At 44.8% G+C, this 22,173-nt stretch overlaps 1 protein-coding gene and 1 long non-coding RNA gene across 2 annotated transcripts in view; one reads left to right on the top strand and one right to left on the bottom strand.

Annotated features, from left to right (window-relative positions):
* The window catches only part of adamts10 (ADAM metallopeptidase with thrombospondin type 1 motif, 10), a 56,314-nt gene that overhangs the window by 20,855 nt on the left and 13,286 nt on the right, over positions 1-22,173 (top strand). The window contains exons 5-17 of the mRNA XM_004553802.5: positions 764-932; positions 1,371-1,573; positions 2,525-2,608; positions 4,139-4,284; positions 5,479-5,522; positions 6,005-6,110; positions 10,648-10,794; positions 10,982-11,123; positions 13,396-13,503; positions 14,807-14,952; positions 15,854-15,917; positions 16,068-16,170; positions 19,082-19,215. Coding sequence (XP_004553859.3) covers positions 764-932; positions 1,371-1,573; positions 2,525-2,608; positions 4,139-4,284; positions 5,479-5,522; positions 6,005-6,110; positions 10,648-10,794; positions 10,982-11,123; positions 13,396-13,503; positions 14,807-14,952; positions 15,854-15,917; positions 16,068-16,170; positions 19,082-19,215 — 1,596 coding nt within the window. The remainder of the gene's footprint in view (positions 1-763; positions 933-1,370; positions 1,574-2,524; positions 2,609-4,138; positions 4,285-5,478; positions 5,523-6,004; positions 6,111-10,647; positions 10,795-10,981; positions 11,124-13,395; positions 13,504-14,806; positions 14,953-15,853; positions 15,918-16,067; positions 16,171-19,081; positions 19,216-22,173) is intronic.
* LOC143413111 (uncharacterized) lies at positions 14,092-14,870 on the bottom strand. Its single transcript, XR_013093691.1, has 3 exons — positions 14,787-14,870; positions 14,418-14,599; positions 14,092-14,343 (listed from the first exon to the last, which is right to left on the bottom strand). It is a non-coding gene; the product is annotated as an uncharacterized LOC143413111 (long non-coding RNA).

Genomic DNA, 22,173 nt, shown 5'->3' with positions numbered 1-22,173 from the left:
TGTATGTGTGCACCGCCCAAAGGGCCCAACACAGACGGGACGATCGAGCTGTTTCCTGTGAAGTTTGAAGGTTCGCTAGCGTTGTTCACTTTCACCCAAATAATCTAAAGTGTGCCAAGAAAATACCCTGCGCACCATTAACGCCACCAGCAGGCTGACGGATTGCACCGTACAAGCAGGATGTGGAGGATGCTTGCGTTCGTTTACACTCCACCATCCGATGTTTTTCCAATCTGCTGTCGTCCGATCTCGAGGAGCCGGTGTGATCCGCATCCTCAGATTCCCGGCAGGTGTAGCACCTGTTGTGGTCGTCTGAAGCTGCCGCCCACCTTCTCCAAGGTTCAACGTGCTGCGCCATCATCTCTTCCTGTCAGCTGAAAGCAGTCTGACCGTCTGATCTCTGCTTTTCATCCAGAAAACATTTTCTCTTTTTTAGACCATCCTCAGTAAACCTTAGGGATGGTTGTGACAATAGCAGGAGATCAGCAGTTTCTTAAACAATCCACGTTCAAAGTCACCTAAATCACCTTCAGCAGGTCGTCCTGGTCATGCTTGAGTTGCTGCCGTGTGACTGGCTGATTAGGCGTACCTAATAAAGTGTCCAGTGAGCATATTTTAGGCATAGGTATGTGAGCTTAACTGACTCATCTGTTTTCACTTTTTGAAAAGAGTTTCTCAGGAAAACACTCGCACTGTAAAGTCATCTGTGTGCCGTGATGGCAATCCTCATTTTATTCTATTCTTCAAATCTGTTTCTCTGCAGCAGGGGGTGATTGTTGCTGGGGGAGAGGAGTACCTGATTGAACCCCTTGTCTCACCAGATAACCAAACCGGGACAGAGAGCGAGGAGAGAGCAGAGGGGCGCCCCCATGTGGTTTATAAGCGGTCATCGCTCCGCCATCAGTACAAGGGCCAATCCTGCGGAGTCATTGGTGAGACGAGAGATATTCTGGTCTTTTTTAGTAGCGGTTAAGGTCCAGACCGGAGGAGTAAACATCCGCAGGCCAGTCTGTGCACCAGCCAGCAGCAGAAGGCTGCGGCTGTGTCTGCGTTCCCGGTTGTGATTAGGCGTGACCGAGTCTGTGTTACAGGGCGTTTGCTGAAAAAGTACAAGTATGTTTGGAAAGCCGCCGTTTGACAAATATAAGAAAAGAAAGATACTTTGTAAAGCTGCCCTTTAAAATCTGCCCTACGATTACGCAAAGTGTGTCGAGTGTTTCGTCTAATTGCTGTTATTGCTGTAATTATTATTAATCTGTGGTCAAATGATGGGAAAAGCGAGAGAATCTGTTTCCGATACAAAGCTGGATCAACTTGAGCTCTTTTCAACAGCACGCTGTCAAAATGTAAGATTGTGTGATCTGCCTCAGACGAGAAGCCGATGAAGGGCGCGTCGTGGTGGCAGCGGACGCTGAAGACGCCTCCTCATCACGTCGGCCGTGGCCAGCTGCCTCTGAAGCGTTCGGTCAGCCGGGAGCGCTACGTGGAGACGCTGGTAGTAGCTGATAAGATGATGGTGGGTTATCACGGCCGCAGGGACATCGAGCAATACATCCTGGCAGTCATGAATATTGTAAGTTTCACAACGCAAAAGCTTTCCTCTTCCTCTAATGAAAAAAGAAAAAAAACCAGCTTTCAGCGACTGACTGTCACATGGCCGTGATTTGGTGGCCTGGCGTCTTTCGAAGCAAAGAAGGAAATGTTATTCAGCTGATTAAAGGCGAGCTGGAAAGAACAGGGTCGTCTTCACTGACAGAAATAAGTCTCCAAGGCCGAGTCAGGCTTACGGGGGATGTATTATTAATGTTTATAGACAGAAAGAAAGAAAAACAAATGCGTAGCTGTTGCCTGATTTCTCCTCGGGGAGGCCACATGTTTTAGTCAGTGAGGCTTTCATACGTGCAGTTAATCACTGGAAAACCGTACGCACACGGGAAGGAATCGCTCTTGGTTCTTTAATACAGATTTGCTCTAAAAATAGTCCAGTTTCTTTTGGTTATACATTAAAGTCACTTAGCTGCATTCTTTTTGCCCTGGCTGCACAAATTATTCCCGACTTTCCAGGGTGATGATTTGGAAGGTCAGTGCTTAAGCTGTTGTACACGGAGAACACATTAGTGCTGCGTTTAATGTGAACGCCTAGCTAGAAAATGAAGACACAAGCATATAAGTGTATGGCTCTGGTCTGTTTAGATACAAAGCTCTCCTCTCCAGTGCAGTATGCTCTGACTTTCAAACCACCATATGGATGAAACCCTGGTTAAAATAAAAGCACCTGTTTATGCAGTCAGAGCGGCGGGATCTGTATTTGTATTCATCAAAGTCCCGTTTTCTCTCGTCCCCAGTGTGTTTTTTTTGTTTCTTTTTTTCGTTTGGGCTCCAGCGGGGAGAAATGACGGGAAAACATGTCTATCATCTACAGAACATACACTAACGATTGCCAGGAAAAAGCCCGCCGCGGTGTGCTCGGCTGTTCTATCAGCAGTTTTTAAGACTGGTCTTTTCTTGTTTCCCTGGAGGTCAGGTTGCCAAACTGTTCCAGGATTCTAGCCTGGGGAATGCAGTCAACATCGTGGTGACGCGGCTCATCCTGCTCATGGAAGACCAGGTAAGGTGCATGAATTACTGCTAATACTAATGCTTTGGTCCTACTCTTTCCACAGTGTGTCTTTTGTCCCGCCCCTCCCTGAGCCTGGCTCTGTCGGAGGCTTCTTCCTGTTAAAAGGGAGTTTTTCCTTCCCACTGTCGCCAAAGTGCTGCTCATAGGGGGTTTCTCTCTAATACTGTGTGGTCTTTACCTACAGGTAAAGTGCCTTGAGGTGATTTTGGCACTATATAAGTAAAACTTACTGTGACAGAATATACATAACTAACGGCTTTTATGATCCACTGGCAGCATGTGGTTTTTTGGTGCACTCAAAGGTTTAGTGGATTCTAGGCAGATAAACTTGAATTGATTGGCACCGAGCACATTTTCCCCCACTGATTATTTGAATCAATTAACTTTTGATTTGATATATTTCAGTTACATTTTACAAATTATTGCTTTGTGTGTACATCCATTAAAAAAAATACGATTGTAATAAGGGAAGAATGATCAACCTTTTCATCTAGGAGCACAATCAGGGGTAGAGTCACATGTTGAACAAGAGAAGGTGAACACAGAAGACGCACTCATGCTAGCATTTAGCTCAAGCCGCTGCCGATAATATGGCTGCAGACTCCTTTTCACGTGTATTATAACGCCAGCGAGTGACTGCAGGTCAGAAAAGATGCAGCTGCCGGAGACAGAGTCCACACCTGACCGCAGGGCAGGAGTTTAGCTCATAAAAAAGTGCATGACCTTACCAGCACAGCTCAGCAGACGACTGTGCCATGTGACTCTGTAGTAAACGACCTTATTAGCCTGCCATTAACAGCATGCGGTGAGACGTGTACCCGGCTCCGTTTTAATGTTAACCTTGTAGCACTTTGACAGATGAATCATGCTGAATTAAAGGGGAATTACGGCGCTGCTTTGAGGTTTCCTCTGTGGCCGTCTTATTAGGGAACATTTATGATTCATGCTTTTCATAGTGCCTCAAAATTAGAGCCCGTAATTTAGTGCCAGGATATGTTCGTTATCTCACATGGTAGTGAAGTAAATGTTAGGGTCATTAGCGGTAGGCGAGTATTAGTGTTGTTATTCTTACTCCGTGGACCGTTGAGGTCGGGGCGGGATCGAGAGTGTTCTGTGCAAGCGCTCCTGCTGCCGTTTTCCAGGTCTGAATAGGCAAGCTGCCCCTGGAAAGGAAAATGAGGACAGCAGTAGGGCCAGAAATGAGGGACTGTGGGATAAGACAATTACTAGTTATGTCACCGCACACATTCCTGGGTTACGAGTTCTCGCCAGCTGTGGCCAGCAGAGCACTCCCTCCGCGCTTCTACATATCTTTTACAGGATTGAGGGACTAAGATGCAATGCTGCGGTGGAAAAATGCCTCAATCGCTGCAATAAAGGAAGACGGGGTTATTATAGCATTGTTGTAATTGTTGTTGATGTTGGAATAACTTCACATTAAGTATCTTTCGTTCATTCCTGAAGCTGATTGTTTTGTGTTTAAACAAAGGAAGTGCTTCTGTTGTCTGTCCCCACCAGCCCACACTGGAGATCAACCATCATGCGGGGAAGTCTTTAGACAGCTTCTGCAAGTGGCAGAAAACCATCCAGCACCGCAGCAGCTACGGGAACGCCATACCTGACAACGGCATTGCTCATCACGACACCGCCGTGCTCATCACCAGGTCGGAAACCTCGAAAAGAAAAACCTGTCCTGCGGGAATGTCCGCTTGTGACCCTCGTAGGAACAAATAACCTCAATTAAGAGTCAACAGAATCAGTCATGTGTTGAAAACTAAATATAGTAAGGTTGGCCCAGCCAGTAAGACCTGACCAGGAGAGCTGGGCTGTCCAGTTCAGGCGCCACACAGCTCAGCACCTGATCAGACAGTGACACCGAGATGATCCGCCTCCTCCTCCGAGTTCACTGGATCTCATGGATGGATTTAATGTGCTATCAAGTCCTGACAGGCTGAATTTGACGCGGCTCCCTCGATTAACTCGTCTTAAACGACAGCATGTAGTCCGAGTGTTGCCCGACACTGAAGATTGTTTTTAACTTCTCTTCATTCCACTTTTCCTGAACCGGTGTTTTGGCATCGCTCCGCTTAAGGGATGGGGGAAATTTATACAGTATAGCTTTTTGCAAACTGATACAGACTCTGTGCAAGTCAACATTTATGGCAGGCATGAGTGTTCGTATGCTTACAATCTCATTTTTGCAGCCCCCAAAAAAGGGAGATAAAACAAATACTGACATAGTTTAACTTTGGGGGGAAAAAGGTGATGAATCATAGTTTACGTTATTTGAATACTCGCATTTAATGCACAAAATGCAGACACCAGTGGCAGATGCATGTTAAGTAAAAACAAAAAAAACACTGGTGCTATTGACTCAGGAATGTGCAACAGTGAACAGCACGGCCACGGTTTGGTCAGAGTCATCTGAACGCACTTGTGCTCGGGCAGCGCTGCCACAAATACTTTCCTATTCTGTGCAAAAGAATGTGCCACGAACTCGAGCTGCGGGAGGTTAGCGTTGGCGAGGGGAGGTGGGGCGTGAAAGCAGATAAATGTCACAACTTTTTTGAGATGCGGTCTTGGTGGCGGCTTGGTGAGAACAGCTCGGTTTTACAGCAGCATTTATCAAGCGGGGATGGAAGCTGTTCAGACGCGATGACACCGCAGTGACCGTCCGCGGTTTCCGCCTATTGTTCTTTTAAAACTTTATCCGTCTGCTGTCGCTACTGTGTGCATGTGTGACTACGCTGCGTGTCCAAGTGTGTTCACATGTATCTTAAGCAGCAGCTGATGCAGTTTCTGCACCTTGTTGTGTACGACTGTCAAACCTCCTTTTTGTTTTTCCTCACGTCTTGCAGGTATGACATCTGCATCCAAAAAAACAAGCCCTGTGAAACTCTAGGTAACCTTCCATCACACGTGACCACAAACTTCCATATTTCTGATCCCGCTGACTCTTTCTCCTAGCCCTGACCGTCACAGCTTCATGCTTCCTCCCAACCGTAACCATAAACGTAACCCTACACCTTCTTCCATCCTTAACTCTGAAATCAGTTACTCATCTGAGAATAATTTCAAGGGTCCCACCCAGTGTGCTCTTACTTTCCAAAGAGTTGCAGGTTTGACGTTAAAAAAAGTGTGCATGCATGTTTAAAGTTCTTACATGCTCAAGAAGGTGCGATGCAAATGATGTGCATCTGTGTACTTTTACACTCTGCATGTTTACTGATAACAACGCACGCTTTACTAAAAGCAGAGTTGGCAAAATAGTGAGCTGCGGCTGCTGGGAACATCATCCTTTCTCTCAGTTGGGATTCTCATTCGGTTCATGTGCTTGCTTCAGAGTAGAGTTGTTTTTTATATTCATAGAGTGCATTTCTGCAGGTCTGGCTCCGGTAGGAGGGATGTGTGAGCCAGAGAGGAGCTGCAGCATCAACGAGGACATCGGCCTGGGGACGGCCTTCACTATCGCCCATGAGATTGGACACACGTGAGTAACAAACGCACGCACGCTCTCATTTTTAATTTCCTGGACACATTTGCAGATGTTGCACAAAAAAAAGAGACTTCTGTTTGATATCATCTCATCGCTGTGCAACATCGTTTACTTGTATTTCTAATATAATTACTCTGGCTCGATAAAAATCTGTCGAATGATAGGAAAATCCCGCAAGTTTGTGAATTCCAGGACAAATTCATCTTCGCCACAGAGGCAGGAGCGTTGCAGAGCTCGAGGTGTCAGACAGCAGAAGAATTACAAATATTCCTTCAGTTTCGATGCTGCTGGCCACAGACGGCAGCGTCGTTTCCAGAATATACGGCCTTTGCAAATATTAAACCGGCTGCCAACTCGATGAGTAGATCCATCGCAGCTGTCCGTGAAACAAGACTTAAACATGGGTTTGAAGCTGTCTGGGATTTAAAGGAATTGATTTATAGCGATGCTGAAATGTCTTTCAACCACCATCCCACGAAAATGCCGTATAAATGTGTCAGCCTTGTTTCAAAGTATGCGTTGGGGGGTTGTGTTATAAACCTCCGGAAACGGGGTCAAAATCCACAAGTGTTTCTTTTAGAAATCGAGCACCGAGGCCACGGGTAAGTGCTTCACACGTGATGACAAACATCTGTTCTTTAAATAAAAAAGACGCACAATCTGTGATCCGTGAACTAGACCTGGTTGTCCTTCCTGAAACGTGAAATGTCCCTTCGGGGTGTTTCTGATCTTCTGCTGGGGACCGAGTCTCGAACATCACGAGTCAAATCCATCAGTAAGAACGCTGAACGTCGTTCCTTTGCATCCCAGTGAAATCCGCTCACGAGCGGGAGTACAATTCTGTCTCAACATCTGTTACTGTTGTATCCTTCAGCAATTCACCGTCCCGTTCATTTATGTATGAAAATAGCATCGAGAAGTATTCGTGCAGATGGTGGATCCATCAGGGTTCTGCTTTCCTAATGGTTAACACAGGTCTTTGTTTTTTAAAGCACCCAAACCCTGAGGGTACCTTGTCAACATGACTAATTAATGTATATATATGCACACATGAGGGTGCACACATGAGGGTGCACACATGAGCGTGCACACATGAGCGTGCACACATGAGGGGACCAAACACGAATGACTCTGCAGGGAGGTGGAACGTTTTGAGAACAAACGCAGCTACTGAGAGTGATATCGCTGCCTGCCATGGACTCCTTTGCTTCTTGTACGTGACTCTGAGGTTACAGCTGTTAATCAAATACAGTAAAGCAAACAATTAATTACGTTTTTGTGAAATCTTAGAGATTCAAACATTGCATTGTAAAATTTTGTGCATAAATTACAAAGATCTTCAGCATGCAAGCGTACTGACTTTGCTGATTAATCTTATTACTTACTTATCTTATTTTCAAGAATAATTCAAAAATTCTTTGCTGAAAGAAACCTCAGGAATGAAAATATGCCCGCCGTTAGGAGTACGAGGAAGTGTCGCCTTTTATGTATCAGGACATCCTGAGAAAATGAGGTAAATATGATCTACGATGAACAATAAGTCATGACATATTACACCGTGTCATTATTCGTTTAACAAAAAGCCAACCCTAACCCTGACTAGAGTGTGAGTAGCACTTGATGAACTGATCGTCAGCAACTGTGAGCGCCTCCAAAGAAGCAGAAGTTCTGTCAGTTTGCTGGTCTGCAGACATCAGCAATGAGGATTCACAGGGTGATTTCCAAGAACGTGAAAAACATTCATGACTAGGGCTGCTCGATTATGGCAAAAATGATAATCACGATTATTTTCACTGAAATTGAGATCACGATTATTTGACGATATTTATTTAACCCTTTAAGATCTACTATAGAACCAAGTCCGCCAGAGCTTATATATATATATTTTTTTACATGCTGTAGAGCCATTTGTGGGAGCATTTCAAGTTGCTATACATCAATACAACTGTTATAGCCCATATTTTAAAAATGTGTATGTATTAAGTCCATAGTAACTACATTAATTGCAAAAAAGTGCAATAAACTACAAAAAAATTGAAAATCGTTTTTGTTTTTTTTACATATATTTCTACTTGGAGAAATTTAAGAGGTTTATCCCTCAAAACTTTAAATACAAAAAAGTTGCAAAAAATAGTTTACAACAACAGGAAATTTATTTTGAGTGTCTTCATAGTTTTATTTTTGGAGATACAGCAATTTTTATATACTGCAGGAAAAACAAAAAACAATCCTATGATGCAAATTTGCAAAGAATGTGCATCAAAATAAACTATTTCCAGCAGTGCAATTCGAGTTCTAAGGCCTACAAGTAAAAAACTACATTTTCCGCGAAAATGACGTCACTTGCGATAGTTCGCGTTGACGTCTTTTTCAATGTGGGAAGTGTTAAGAACAGCTGATCGGATCGGCAAAGCCTGTTTCTGGAATATTATGTTTTTGTTCCTGCAAGCGCTTTTTATGCACTTTTTGCAAAGCTATATTTGGAAGGAAACCGTGACCTAGGACAAGCTGATGGCATAAGATGTAAGTACAACTCCTCTGGTTTCATATGGAGAAAAATTTATTGTGCTAGCTTAGCGGTTCAGGTTCTACAGGGATTTAAAAATAGTTACACAAAACGAGCATGCTGCTCTGACCGGCTTTAAAGGGTTAACAATAACAATGTATTGAATAATATAAAATAGTGTGCAAATACTGATAACAGTGCAAATGTTTGCAATATAAGAAATAAATGAAAAATGTAAACTTTGCAGTGTTGCTCTGTGGTGCAGCTACGACACCATAGCAAAGTTTACACACTGTGTCTACTTGATCCACGTCTGACTCCGCGAACCCATAATGTTTCCACACCACTTAAGTTTTTTTTTTTACCTCTCTTTTCAACCAACGGCAGTCACTCTCCTCTCCAAATAACTTCTGCTTAGCTTTCCGAGCTTCCTTCGGGTCCTCTTAAGTATTCGAAATGCAGAGCAGTGCGCTTGATTTGCCACACGGAGCAGCGCGAGAGTAAAGCATGAGGGAGGGGCTAATAATCGGCTCAGTCATTTTTAATGATCGTTGAAAGCCCAGATCGTAATCGTGATTAAAATTCGATTAATTGAGCAGCCCTATTCATGACAGTTGTCAGTCAAAAACCCCGAGAGCTCGATATCAGACTCCACAGGCCTCAGTAAGCATGCTAAATGCTAAAGTTCAGTACAATCCAGTAGAAAAAGCCTGTTTGGAAGGGTTGCCAGCACAAAGCCTCTTCTCGCCAAAAGAAGACGGCAGCACGGCTTAAGTTTGCAAAGTTACATCTGAAGAGGCGGCAAGACTTTAAGAGCGAAGTCCTTTGAACAGACCAGAGTGGAGATGTTTGACTGTAATGCTCAGCTGCCAGAGGCTCCTTACAGTCATTGAGCAAACCATGAACTCGTCTTCTGAAGTCATCATTGGTTCATGAATCAGGACGATTATACCGAACACAGCAGCACATCTACAGCAGACCCACATGGAAAAGAAATAGTAAAAACTTACATGATCTACTCATGAAAGTGGCCACTTTCTCATTACTTTCATATATTGTTTTAGTATCCAAAACATACAAGTTTCATTTATATAATTTTTAAGGATCTTGTATCTGTTTTCACTCTTGTATGCTTTTCATACAAGTTTCATACAAGACAGATACAAACTTTAGAAGATTTATCTTTTCCATGTGGGGAATGCCTAAGAAAACGAAGTAATCGAGTACTGCGACGGCCCAGTCAGAGTGAGATTGGGGAGTCAAATGATGCGAGATACTCGATAGAGTCACAGGAAACAATAATAAGTTATCGCTGCTAAAGCTTCTGCAAGCTTCTGAATCGAGAGGCGTGCTTAGTTTTTCTCACGCTGCTTCTGAATTTCAGCTTTTAGTTTGTTGTTATGTAAAATATCAAAATCCGTTCATACGTCTGGGGTTGTATTTCAATAATTTTCTGATGATATTTCTTTAATCACATCTTGATGTGTAAAATCTTTGACTTGACAAAAGGCGTGTTTTCTTTTTCCAGGTGAAAGCATTTAATACTAGAGTAACAAATCCTCACAAATTTCCTTAGAAATTGATTATAAAAGTAACCTGATTAGAAAGGCAGCTCTCAACTTGACCCCGTGTGACACAAAATTGGCCGTTTTGTTGTTATTCAAACATAATAACACGAGAGTTAAGACGTTAAGCCCCTTTAAAGCCGTACAGATGTGCCTTTATGAGGTGTAAATCAGTCCCAGACTCGATGTCCAATAAAACAACAACACCACCAGGGTACCAGGTTCTCCTGGAGACCGCTGTCCTAAGATGATACTAATGAAACATCTGGTGGGATTTTTTTGATAGATGGAAAGTGGACGTGTCAGACAGCTGTGGACTGTAATCTTTCACATGTCTGTTCTTTAGATCCCTCTCGGTTATCAACAGTGATCTTTTTTCCACTGTGCCCGTCGCTGCTGCAGGGATTATTACCGTCCACATGGCCTCAAAGTGTTGTCACTGTATCATCATGGGCTTTAGGTTTGGGATGAACCATGACGGCATGGGGAACGCCTGCGGGCCCCGCAGCCAGGAGACTGCCAAGCTGATGGCTGACCACATCACCATGAAGACAAATCCGTTCATCTGGTCCGCCTGCAGCCGGGATTACATCACCAGCTTCCTGGAGTGAGTCAGATTATCTGCAGCGGTGTAAATCATTTGTAAATGTGAGGGTTGAGGAAGGAACGGTCTCACGAAGACTGGTGTAAAATGTCTGATGGTCAGAGAAACATCCGAGTCGCAGACGGAGCAGGAAAACTTACCGCAGCCCGTTTAGTGTTTTTTCTTTCTGTCTCCTCGTTTGCACCTGTAGCTCAGGTATGGGCTCCTGCCTGAACAACGTCCCGCCAAAGCAGGAGTTTGTGTACCCCACCACAGCGCCAGGTCAGGCCTACGATGCAGACGAACAGTGCCGCTTTCAGTACGGCGTCAGGTCTCGACAGTGCAAATACGCGGTGGGTATATTTTCTTATCTTTCGCTCAACTTTTACAGAATTTTTCAATATTCATATTTTTTTCTTACAGTATATTTTCTGAAAAGATCCACGGACAAACGTTTAAGTGATGTCTGTCGTTTTTATTGTTTCTGCCACTGGAGAGAAAAAAGATGTCATGTTAGTGTGTTGAAAAACTTTACATTACCTCCAATTTGCTATGGGTGGTCTTCAGACTTGTCGATATACCGTGACATGAGTACCGAGGTTGGCTTTGACCTTCATTGTCAAACTGCACGACTACACCTTAAAAGTTTTTCCAGCTTGGAGATTTCAGCCTATTCTGTTCCAACCATGTGAGTAAACGTAATTAAATACACCATTATGGTATGTAACACTCTAAGGTCAAAGGTCAGTGTCAAACAAATTAGGAAATGTCTTTACAATGACACAGGAAGATGAATATACTACACTAGACACTACACCAAGCTGGAGAGGTTATATCTCTTGGCTGGCCTGGGAACATCTCGGACTTTCCCTGGAGAAGCTGGAGTAGGTCCGGGCTCTGCTCAGGGTGCTGTCCCCGCGACCCTGGATAAGCGGCATGGACAGATTTTCATATAACATCAGCATAAAACGTCCAAGTTTTAGAATTGCCCTTTGGGGGTAGTCGAGTTCAACATAACGACCCAAAAATTTTCAACTCTGCAAAAGTGGCATAAACAGGCATCCATATAATTGCACTTTCATGCTCCGTTAGTGATAGTATTTAACCTGTCTTAAGTATCCCTGCTGTTATAGACAATTATGAATGCAGCAGGAGACCCATCGAGAGGCAGAAAGGAGCAGTTTGTTGCAATGCAGTCGTCATCAATAACAAACACGCAGCACACTTTTTGTTTTTAGGCCCTTTTAAGTTTCCGCCCTTGAGGTGTATGCAGTGCCTCGAACACCTTGGTTGACACAGTTATATGTGTTTAAAGCTGGAGAGGATCCAACATGTGGCACAGGAAGTATAGGATACAAATAAAGGAAGCTTTAATAGCTGAATAATAATCCAAGAAACACAAAAGTCACAGTGGGATCAAAAGTCCACAAACATGGAAAACCAATAAAATCCACAAAGAAACTTAAATCTCAATGGAAATAAACAGTTTTTGCATAATTAAGATTAAGGAACTGACCTCCAGCCCATTGTTCCTTCAGTGGTGCTGGTTTCAGTCATTATGCAAATGTCCTGTTTATAAGGTTGAAACCTGCAGTCAGCTGAGACTGAAGACGTCACCTGATGATGACGAAACATTTCTCCCACTGAAAACGTCCAGATGAACAGAATCAACCTTTGGAGAAATAAACAGGTTAGCACCCGTGGGACACACCAGCCTGTACGCAGGAAAACTACAGGTGAAAACAATCAGGTGAATCAGGGGAGACGGACAGGAAGCAGAACTGAACAAATGAACCCTTCAAAGTAAAACAGGACAATCCCACAGACACGGGTATGAACACTAGCACTTAACAGGGGGACGCAGGGGGGCCGGAGCGTAAACAAATACACGGGAAACCATTAATAATACAGTCAGCTATAATAAACCAAGACAAACTAAAAACCAGTGCATCGTATAAACAAACAGCCTCAAACCGAGACCCAACGAGTGCAGGAAAGCACAACGGGAACTCTCCAAATCCAACAAACACAAAAACCAGAACCTTAAACAGCAGAATAATAAGACTGAGACGAGTATCCAGAATCTGAGAGCAAAACATCTCCACATCCCACATGTGGTGCCCACCATAACACCCACACACACTTTCTCCCTCTGCCAGCCTTTACAGTCAGCTAATCCTTGTGGACTGGTGCTGTTTAAACAACGAGCCTCACTTTCTTTCACCGTGCGTCCATTCGCAGGCGCCTTTCAAATCTCCTTACAAATCTGTGATGTGAAACATCGTACCTTCACTTAATAGCATCCACTTTATTGCACGGTCAAGTTTTACGGAGCCGGGTTCAGAGTGAGCGGACATCTGGAACAGCAAACTGCTTTATAGACTCGTTATTATTGATACTACGCGGTCAGAGCACGTGTACACAGTAAAACATAACCCCCACCGCCAGGTGTTGGAGGCACTGCTACAGAGGGAGAAGAGAGGAAGGTGAACAAGACACACATCTGCTCTCACGTCTGGGTTTTGACCGTCAGGTTGTCTCGCTTTATGCTTTCTTTTCTTTTATCGCACGTCTCGCCGTCTCAAATGTTTTTTTCTTTGTACTCTCTTTCATTCACACACACAGGAAGTCTGCAGTGAACTTTGGTGCATGAGTAAGAGCAACCGTTGTATCACAACCAGCATTCCCGCTGCAGAGGGAACCATCTGTCAGACCAACACCATAGAGAAAGGGGTAATAATGCTCTTTTGTTTTAATTAGGGCGTAAAGCAGTAAAGCAAAACAAAGTCCAAATATGGCTGCAAGTGAGGGCCGAGTGTTCACGAGAATAAAGAAGAAGCACGTCATCAAATACCTGCACGATTACAAATTTAAAAAAGGGAAAAATATCATCTCAGTAAACATGCGTTGGTAGGTTTGTGAGTCACGTGTGTTTCTTTTGTTTTCTCTTTGAGATTAGAGCGTATATGCCGACGCCTGATGTTGCTGCACATATCCTGTCCAGAATTAATTAAAAAATGTTATTGTTGCCTTACAAAGCCCTGGATGCACAGGCTCCGGGTATTTCTCTGACCTCTTGCAGCCTTATACCCCCTTAGATCAAGTGATCTTTTGCTTTTACCAAGGCTGAGGCTCATAGAGGCGATCGAGCGTTTGCAGTCGTAGCGCCTATGTCATGGGCCGGGGTGCGCGGGCACGAAAAGATCCAGGCGCAGACTCCGAGCTAACAGAAAGACACTTTATTGAAACAACGAAAGGCGACCCGGGGAAATTAGAGAGCAAAACAGAAACTAAAAACCCGGGGAAACAATGACACGAGGAAGCCGGGATCGGGACGGCGGGGGGCTGCAATAGAAAGGGGAGATGATTACTAGGGAGCCAGGAAGCAGGGAAAGCATATCAGGACTGAGTTAGAGTAGGGGCTTACGATAGAACGGGACCGTGGGAGCTCAGGAGGGAAGTGTGGCAGTCCGTGGGGGCAGGAAGTCCGTGGGAATGGCGAGTGGGCCAGGTGAGCACCGCGAGATCCAGTTGAGCCGGAGGACAGGCAGGTAGCAGACGCCGAGTAGAAACCTGGACAGAAGTAGGCAGGTTAAACAAAGTTCCAAGCAGAAGAGAATGCACGCTTTTCGTGGAAGTCTGGTTACCACTGTGGGGATGACTAACGGACTGGCGTGGAGCATCCGTCAGCGCCGGATTAAGTGGATCTCCGTGTAATCACCGTGATGGAGAGCAGGTGTGCTGGTGATGGCCCAGCCCGGGGGTGTGGCTACCCGAGCATCACGCATTCCACAGACACAGGACCACGGACCATGACAGCCTAAGCTGGCTTTTAATACAGCATGAGAGTTATTTGTTAATTCATATTTGGTGTTTGCTATCAATACTCTAAGTTATTTTAGTAGGTATGTTGTATTCTTGTGCAGCACTTTGGTCAACGCTCTTGTTGTACTTAAATGTGCTATATAAATAAATCAAATATAACTATAACTATATATGATAATTGCTATACTTACACGTATCTGCAACTGTGCAGTGGTGCTACAAGAGGGTGTGCGTAGCGTACGGGACTCGCCCACAGGGTGTGGATGGAGGCTGGGGTCTGTGGTCTCCCTGGGAGGAGTGCAGCAGGACATGTGGAGGCGGCGTCTCCTCTTCTGTCAGACACTGCGACAGCCCCAGGTACGGATTTAGCTCACCTGATCTTAGCCAACGCGTCCTCCATGTTTTTATTGTTGAACTTTACTAAAGCAGCTCAGTGTGATTCAGAAGGTGAACCACATTTATCTTACTTACTTACTCCGGGTGGCGTCTCGGTTCATCCTCAGTAATAAGCCTTGTAGCTTCTCATTGGCTGCCCCTCATAAAAGGAAAGCTTGCATAGCAGGTGGGTGGAGCTTCTGTGGTTGCAGTTAAATGACCATATGAGATGGTAAGTATTCATATATTATAAGAGCTGTTGTTTCAGTCCAGAGGATCTCCAGATTATAGCCCAACATCCAAAACACACAGATCAGGATGGACACAGCCAGCCCACCCATGTGTGCAAGTGGAAGCCTGGTAATCGATGCTTGAATTGCAATAGGATCTTTTCATTATATGTTTTTAGTTTTCCAAACTGGTATTTATTCACTACTGGTTAGATTAAATCCAAAGCCATAGGGCAGAAGTAAATGAGCCATTAAATGCTGCTTCTTCAAACTCAAACACGCTGAAAACATCAGTCCTATCATTTAATCCAAGATGTTCTTGCAGGCAGCAGCGGAGTGGGGATGATCACAAAATGACCTTTTAAATCGCAGATGCCAGATGCCTGGTCTCGAACTGATTAAACTGAAAATGGATTGACCCAAATCTGAGCCCGACACTCTCCTGTGTCGTTTTAAGCGTCATTTAGCATCTTTGATTTGGCTTCGTTCTCTTTGAATTTGTTTACGGTCTAACACCAACAGTCATGTGAAAATGGCAGACGGCAGCTCTGTTTGTGAAAAAACAATAATGCAGTACAGTGAATTTAAACACGAAGAAAGCTGAAAGTCAGTGCTGTGTGTGATGGACGTCGGATCTCTTTGTGTCACTGCAGACCAACTATTGGTGGGAAATATTGCCTAGGAGAGAGAAAACGCTTCAGGTCCTGCAATATAGATGTGAGTATTACGGCTCTTCATCATCATCATCATCATTATTGCTCTCATCAACTAGTCAAACCACTATAATCAAGAAGAGGACTACGGTTGGAATGAATGTGTTTTATCTGCTTGCACGTATAAAACTGCGTGCACACGTGTATGTTACAGGACTGCCCCGCAGGCTCTCGGGACTTCCGAGAGATTCAGTGTTCCAACTTCGATAGCATCCCCTTTCGGGGGAAATTTTACACCTGGAGGCCTTACAGAGGAGGTGAGTGAGTAGTGCTCGTCTCTCTTGGGTTTGTGTGCGTGCATGAGTTTAATGTGAGCTAGCAGACGTTTCCCAGACCATCAGGTGTGACCAGACCAGGTCAGTCAGTGGTGGTTTGCAGGTAAAATAATGAACATATCCACTAATCAGGAGGTTAGCAGATATCTCTGGGCAAGACACTCACCCCAAGTTTTTCTCTGATGGATCCATCAGAGTATGAATGTGTGTGAATGTTAGACAGAAAGCACCTATGCAGAAAAAGTGCTTGAATGAATGAGGGTGAATACGGCTGGCTGTATAAAGCAGTTAGAGTGCTCAGGTAGCGGTAGTACAGAAGAACCAGTCCATTTTCCATTTACTGAGTCTCTCAAACTTGCTCGTATCAGGGGTCAAGGGTGTCGAACTCCAGACCTCGAGGGCCGGTGTCCTCCAGGGATTAGATGTGTCCTTGATCCAACACAGCTGATTTAAATGGATAAATGACCTCCTCAACGTGTCTTGAAGTTCTCCAGAGGCCTGGTAATGAACTCATCATTTGATTCAGGTGTGCTGACCCAGGGTGAGATCTAAACCCTGCAGGACACCGGCCCTCGAGGCCTGGAGTCCGACACCCCTGATCTATTAGTTCTTCTGAATCTCTGGCTCTCTTCCAACCAGTCCCTCCCTAACCTGGTTCTGCCAGAGGTTTCTTCCTTTTAACACAGAGTTCTTCCTTCCCACTGTCGCCGAGTGCTTGCTCAAAGGGGGGGCAGCATCTGACGTCTGGGGTTTTCTCTGTGTTATTGTGTCTACTTCACAAAGCACGTCGAGGCCAGAGCCATTGTGATTTGGTGCTATAGAAATAAAATAAGAATGAATTCAACATAGATTAAATCCAAGGTTAAGGTCGCATCATAATTCAGTTACTTCTTTACTCCACTACTTACCTAAAAGATCAGTCCATCCACATCTTTACACAATGCTCTCCTGTGTTGAACAGCAAGAACACAGTGATTACTGGATAAGCTGAATCATATGGGTTACATGCTATATCTGCTGAGTGATTATAAGCTCGTTAAAATCCTGTTTACCTTTAAAAATGTGGCTTAAAGGAAAGTTTTCCATGAGATGTCAGTCCTGCTCTCCTTGTTTCACTGCTTAAACAGTTGGACCGCGGTTTGTGTCTTGAGCGCGTAGAATTGTGATATTAGGATCGAATAAAAGGGCAGTACAGGTGAGATGAAGGTGAGAAGGACGCGAGCCAAGAGAGGAAAAGAGGAGACGAGGGTAAAGACTGTCGCGTGCATGCGTGGAGAGAGAGCAAAACGTGAATCGAAGCTCCTGCTGCTGCAGACTCGCCCCTGTCTGGCCTGCAGATGCTGGCTGCAGAGAGCCATGCATCCCACAATGCCTTGCAGGAATTCCTCGCTCCTGATGAGCACTAGACGCTGAACCTGGACGCGAAAGATAAATAGTTTCAGCGACATAACTGCCTTTAATCTGGCCCTCCAGTAACATAATGGGTTACAGAGACGGTCAGCCATCCGATTCCAACTCGAGGCAACAAGTGCTCCTTTCATCAAGTCAGCTGATTTTACAATGGAAATCCCTTGCAGCTGTTAAAATAGGAGCGTTGCCATCGTCGCTGCCCTGCGCTGAGGCCAGATCACTCCTCTGTCCTCAAATGCTCATTTTAGCCTTTTCCTTATAACGTCACGCTCGGTGGAGACTGCTTCACTTTCCCTTATTCTTTCTCTGTCATTGCCCCCCCCCCCCCACAGACGACTCCCCTCCTTTTGCTTTATCCAGCTCGCCATAATGCAAGCCGTCTCCGAGTTCTGTTTCCGACACGGAGAACAGAGGCAGCCTTTCTCTCTCGGCGCAGACAGCCAAGGACAGTTCGTTAAAAAGCCTCTCTCCATATAAGCGTTTTGTCGAGCTGCTCTCCGTTACTGTTCTCGGTCCAACAGCCTTCACATTCCACTTTCACACTCCATACACCAAAACCCTGCAGGTTATAACACACACACACCCTGCTGCTGCAGTGATTGCTGTGATTGCCCTGCCAAAGCGAGGCACCATGGGAATTGTAGTTTTCCGCGGTCGGACCCCTTTATTGTCTGCGAGCTCTGCCAGCACAAACTCTCCAACTCTCTTTCGCTCTCTCTCTGCGGCCCGGCGCTGTACCTGCTTTAGCGCTGCCAGCACAAACAAACGCACGCCAAGCTGATGTCGCCAGTCACTCAAATAGTGGAGCAGCTGGCAAAGTGCACAGATTAATGAATGATACAGTATATGCCACCTGGCAGGAGAAGACCTTTAGCAATGCTGTGTGTGCGTGTGCATGCACAACATACTTAGATTTAAGTATGTTGGTATGTTTGCATAATAAATATTACACATGCATGTACACGTTTGTGTTTGTCGCTCTGTTTTGCCCCCAAAATTCATTTTACAGCATCAATACTTTAAGAAATGTCCCATATAACGCGTTACTTCAGCTGATTGGCTTTTCCATGTAATTGCTGTGGATGCTAATGTCGATTCCCAACAGAAGTCTCGCTCAGATTCGTGTCCATATGTGCCACAAAAGCAGAGATGTAATTAGATTCAGCTGCTTGTACTTTGGTTGTACTTGTACCGTTCCACTCTTTTCTCTCTCAGTCTGCCTGTTCTGTCTGCAGCCCTGTCAGGATACGATGCTTTTACCCTCATTTCCATATTATCCCACATTCACACTGGTTAGAGTTGTGTCAGAGTGGCTAAATCAGAGGCGCATTTGTACTATCAGTAGGTAAGATGGGAGAAAAAGCCCACAGGAGGCCTATTTAGCACCTGTTATTCTGCAGTCAGAATCACCAGTTTGGGGGATTTATTTGAAAATGTCCTCCAATATCATCTCAGTGATAAACTGATCTGTTTGGATATCCAGGTGGGGTGAAGCCCTGCTCTCTCAACTGCCTCGCAGAAGGATACAACTTCTACACCGAGCGCTCTCCCGCTGTGGTGGATGGCACGCCGTGCCGAGACGACTCTCTGGACGTGTGTGTAAACGGAGAGTGTAAGGTGAGTTGCACGTGTTTGCCTTCAGCCAAAATATCGGCCATTAGAAGTGAGGAGACGGCTTAAAAGGACTCAACATAAAATTGTTTTCATCTAAGATAATGTTGTTTATAGTCACTTTCAAGGGTCTGGACGGCCGCCATTAAGTAGTATACACACTAAAAGCTGGAAGTCATCACAGTCAGCTGCTCAGCAGCCTTCCTCTTACTAATGCTCTCGTAATCTAAACCACTTAAAAACATTATTAGGATTATTATCCTTTTTGAATTTTGATTTCTGTGGCATTTTGTGCATTTTGTGCACTGAGCGCTCCTCAGCCCCTTTAAATCCCTCGTTAGGGGTTCAGACGTGTCACCGCGTAACATTTTTACACGAAGCTCTTCTATCGGCTTCTTTGGCATGCAACCCCCCCGAAGTTCTTACAGTAATCCTCCTAACGCTCGGTCACACAAGCATCGAGACGAGTCGGCAACTGCCTGGCAACCACTGGTTGTTAAGGAGAAATGTAAGCATACAGCGGTCCCTCGTTTATCGCGGGTGTTGCGTTCTTAAAATAATGATAGGCATAAACATTTTCAAACTTTATCTCGTGTTTAAACTCTCAAAGTTCAGACCTTCGTAGAAAAATAAGTCCAGGATTATAGAATGAAGCCAAAGACCAAACCCTGTTTCCAGGTCCAGAACATGGTACAGAAGTAGAGGAAGCAAGAAGAATGAGTTGAGTAAAGTTTGACGTATCTGACTGTTTTGTTTTGCTTAATGCGCTTTATAATCTGGAAAACACGGTAACGTCTACCTTCCTTAAGCATCTTCCTCTGCCTCCTGGGTGCTACCGCAGCTGCATTTGACTGTGCAAAACGTTTCGTCGACATTGTTGTTTGTTGGGGAGAAAACCTGCAAACATAAAGTGCAGCACTTCAGAGTCACGCTGCTAGCGATCGAAGATTTATGTAAATTTGACAAGCTGAATGCATTCTGACACGGCACGGAGGAGATTGATTGACAACGGTCTACAGCCAATCAGGACGCAGAACACAATGCGCTGTTTAAAAAAAAAAAAGCATGCAAAATTGCACAAAAAAAAAATCAGCGAAGCAGCGAGGCCGTGAAAGGTGAACCGTGTGACAGCGAGGGACCGCTGTGTGTCGCTCATTGGTTTTTGCTTTGATGGTCGCACGTCCGTCGCCTTTAGTTTGCATAGACGGCACCGACTTGTCTGCAAACGCCCGCCAACGATTCAGTAAGTAGTTGTAGGTGAGTGCGAAGCAAGCCGTAAACGGTGTGGGTTTAGGGCTGGACCATGTTTGCTTCGTGGTAAACAGACAAACAGTCTTTGTTCCTGGTTTGTGCTTCACCAAGCTTCACGCTATGGGCAACTACGGCAACCAAAGCGATCGCAAGGAGGTTTTTTTGAACCACGGGAACCAACCACCAATCAAACTGCTCAGCAATGAATAGTAACCATGTGGTTTAACATTAATGTTTGTCAACCTAATGCAGCCTCTAAATAACATGCTTAACCTGTCAGTGAGCATAAAGCTCATTAATGAAAACAAAGTAACAAACTGCTGTGGATTTTGGCCCGTCTGTAGAAGAATGTAGTCAAAAGAAACCCTGGTGGTAACGTAGTGCAGCTTACATGGATCCCACTGAGTCCCAGTGGGTTTATTTTGGATGCACTTCCACTGTGGCGAGGGCAGAGAGAAGAAAAATCTACTCAGGATATCCAGCTTGTTGTTTAATAGTTGTAGCTCAGTTTTGTGCCAAAAGATTTTATTTTTCAGCTTCCCCTCCGCTGCCACTTACCCCCCAGTAAGCTCCTTTAATAAAAGTGCTTCAGACTGGTTTCACTGGAGCCGAGGAAGTTCCATCCAAAGAGACGACTTTGTTTATCAACACCCCCCCTCCTTCCCTCCTTCCCTCTGTAGTCTGCTCTGTTCTGCTCTGTAGGAACTCGGTGACCCTCCAGCTCAGCTGTGAGTCTGTCTGCACTGCAGGCTGGCTTTCATTCACTCCGCTCTTATTATCTCTCGCTTTTTCTTTTTTCCCTCTACACCTCTCGACTCCTTTCTCTCCCTGTCCCAACTTTCCACCCCATCCTTTCCGTTGTTCGTGCAGTTTCTTTGTCTGCAGTCCACCTCTTATATGTTTATTGCACACATAAAACTTTAGCTAAACTGCACAGACATCTCTTTCTCATCACATCTGTGACTTCAAGCTGCTTTTGGATGCAAAGTTGCCGTCTAACAATCAGAGAGAGGAGAAACAGAAAGAACGATGGACGTGTGGGAGGTGGGAAAGGGCAGGGGAACAGATGTTGAGGACAACGTGTTGTTGCAAACATCTGCCGGGGTCTATTTCTTTGTCCCCTTTGGTGCAAATATAGAGTGTAGAAAACATTAGTAACACCTGTCAGGTAAATGCAGGTGCGACCTGTGCGCTCACGGGCTGATCTGCCCGGTTAAGAACCAAAGATTCTGTGGATCGGATGATTTTTGAAGATTTCATTTTGGCACAGTTGCGACTTGACATTCCTAAGATAAAATCTACATGAAGTTTCAATTATTTTAGATTGTCTTGCAGTGGGTTTGGTCATTTTCATGACTGAGTTTCTTTCACAACATGTCAAACTAAAATCTAGGGCCAGATTTAAGTTAGCGTGACGCTTCGATTGCAAAAATGCGTCGATAGGAGTGGAAACTTCTGCGGGTGATCTGCTAACAATGCGCTAACCTATAAACAAAGATGCAGCAGGTTTATTTCGGTAAAATCAACACAATCTACCGAGAACAGTGCAAATTAGCCGCTCAAAAACAAACAGCCCCAGTGAGAGTAATCAACAAACCCAAATCATTCAGGCACAGGTTTGAGGCATGTGCTTTCTCCCAGGAAGCAGCAGGGCGGCTCAGCCCAACGAGGGGCAGCTGAGGGAGAATCGGTATGTCTTTATACAAGAACTCT

Source organism: Maylandia zebra, linkage group LG17, assembly GCF_041146795.1.
Source record: "Maylandia zebra isolate NMK-2024a linkage group LG17, Mzebra_GT3a, whole genome shotgun sequence".
NCBI classification, from domain to species: Eukaryota; Metazoa; Chordata; class Actinopteri; order Cichliformes; family Cichlidae; genus Maylandia; species Maylandia zebra.
The sequence above is the reverse complement of the archived record's forward strand: the minus strand, read 5'-3'. Positions and strand labels throughout refer to the sequence as shown.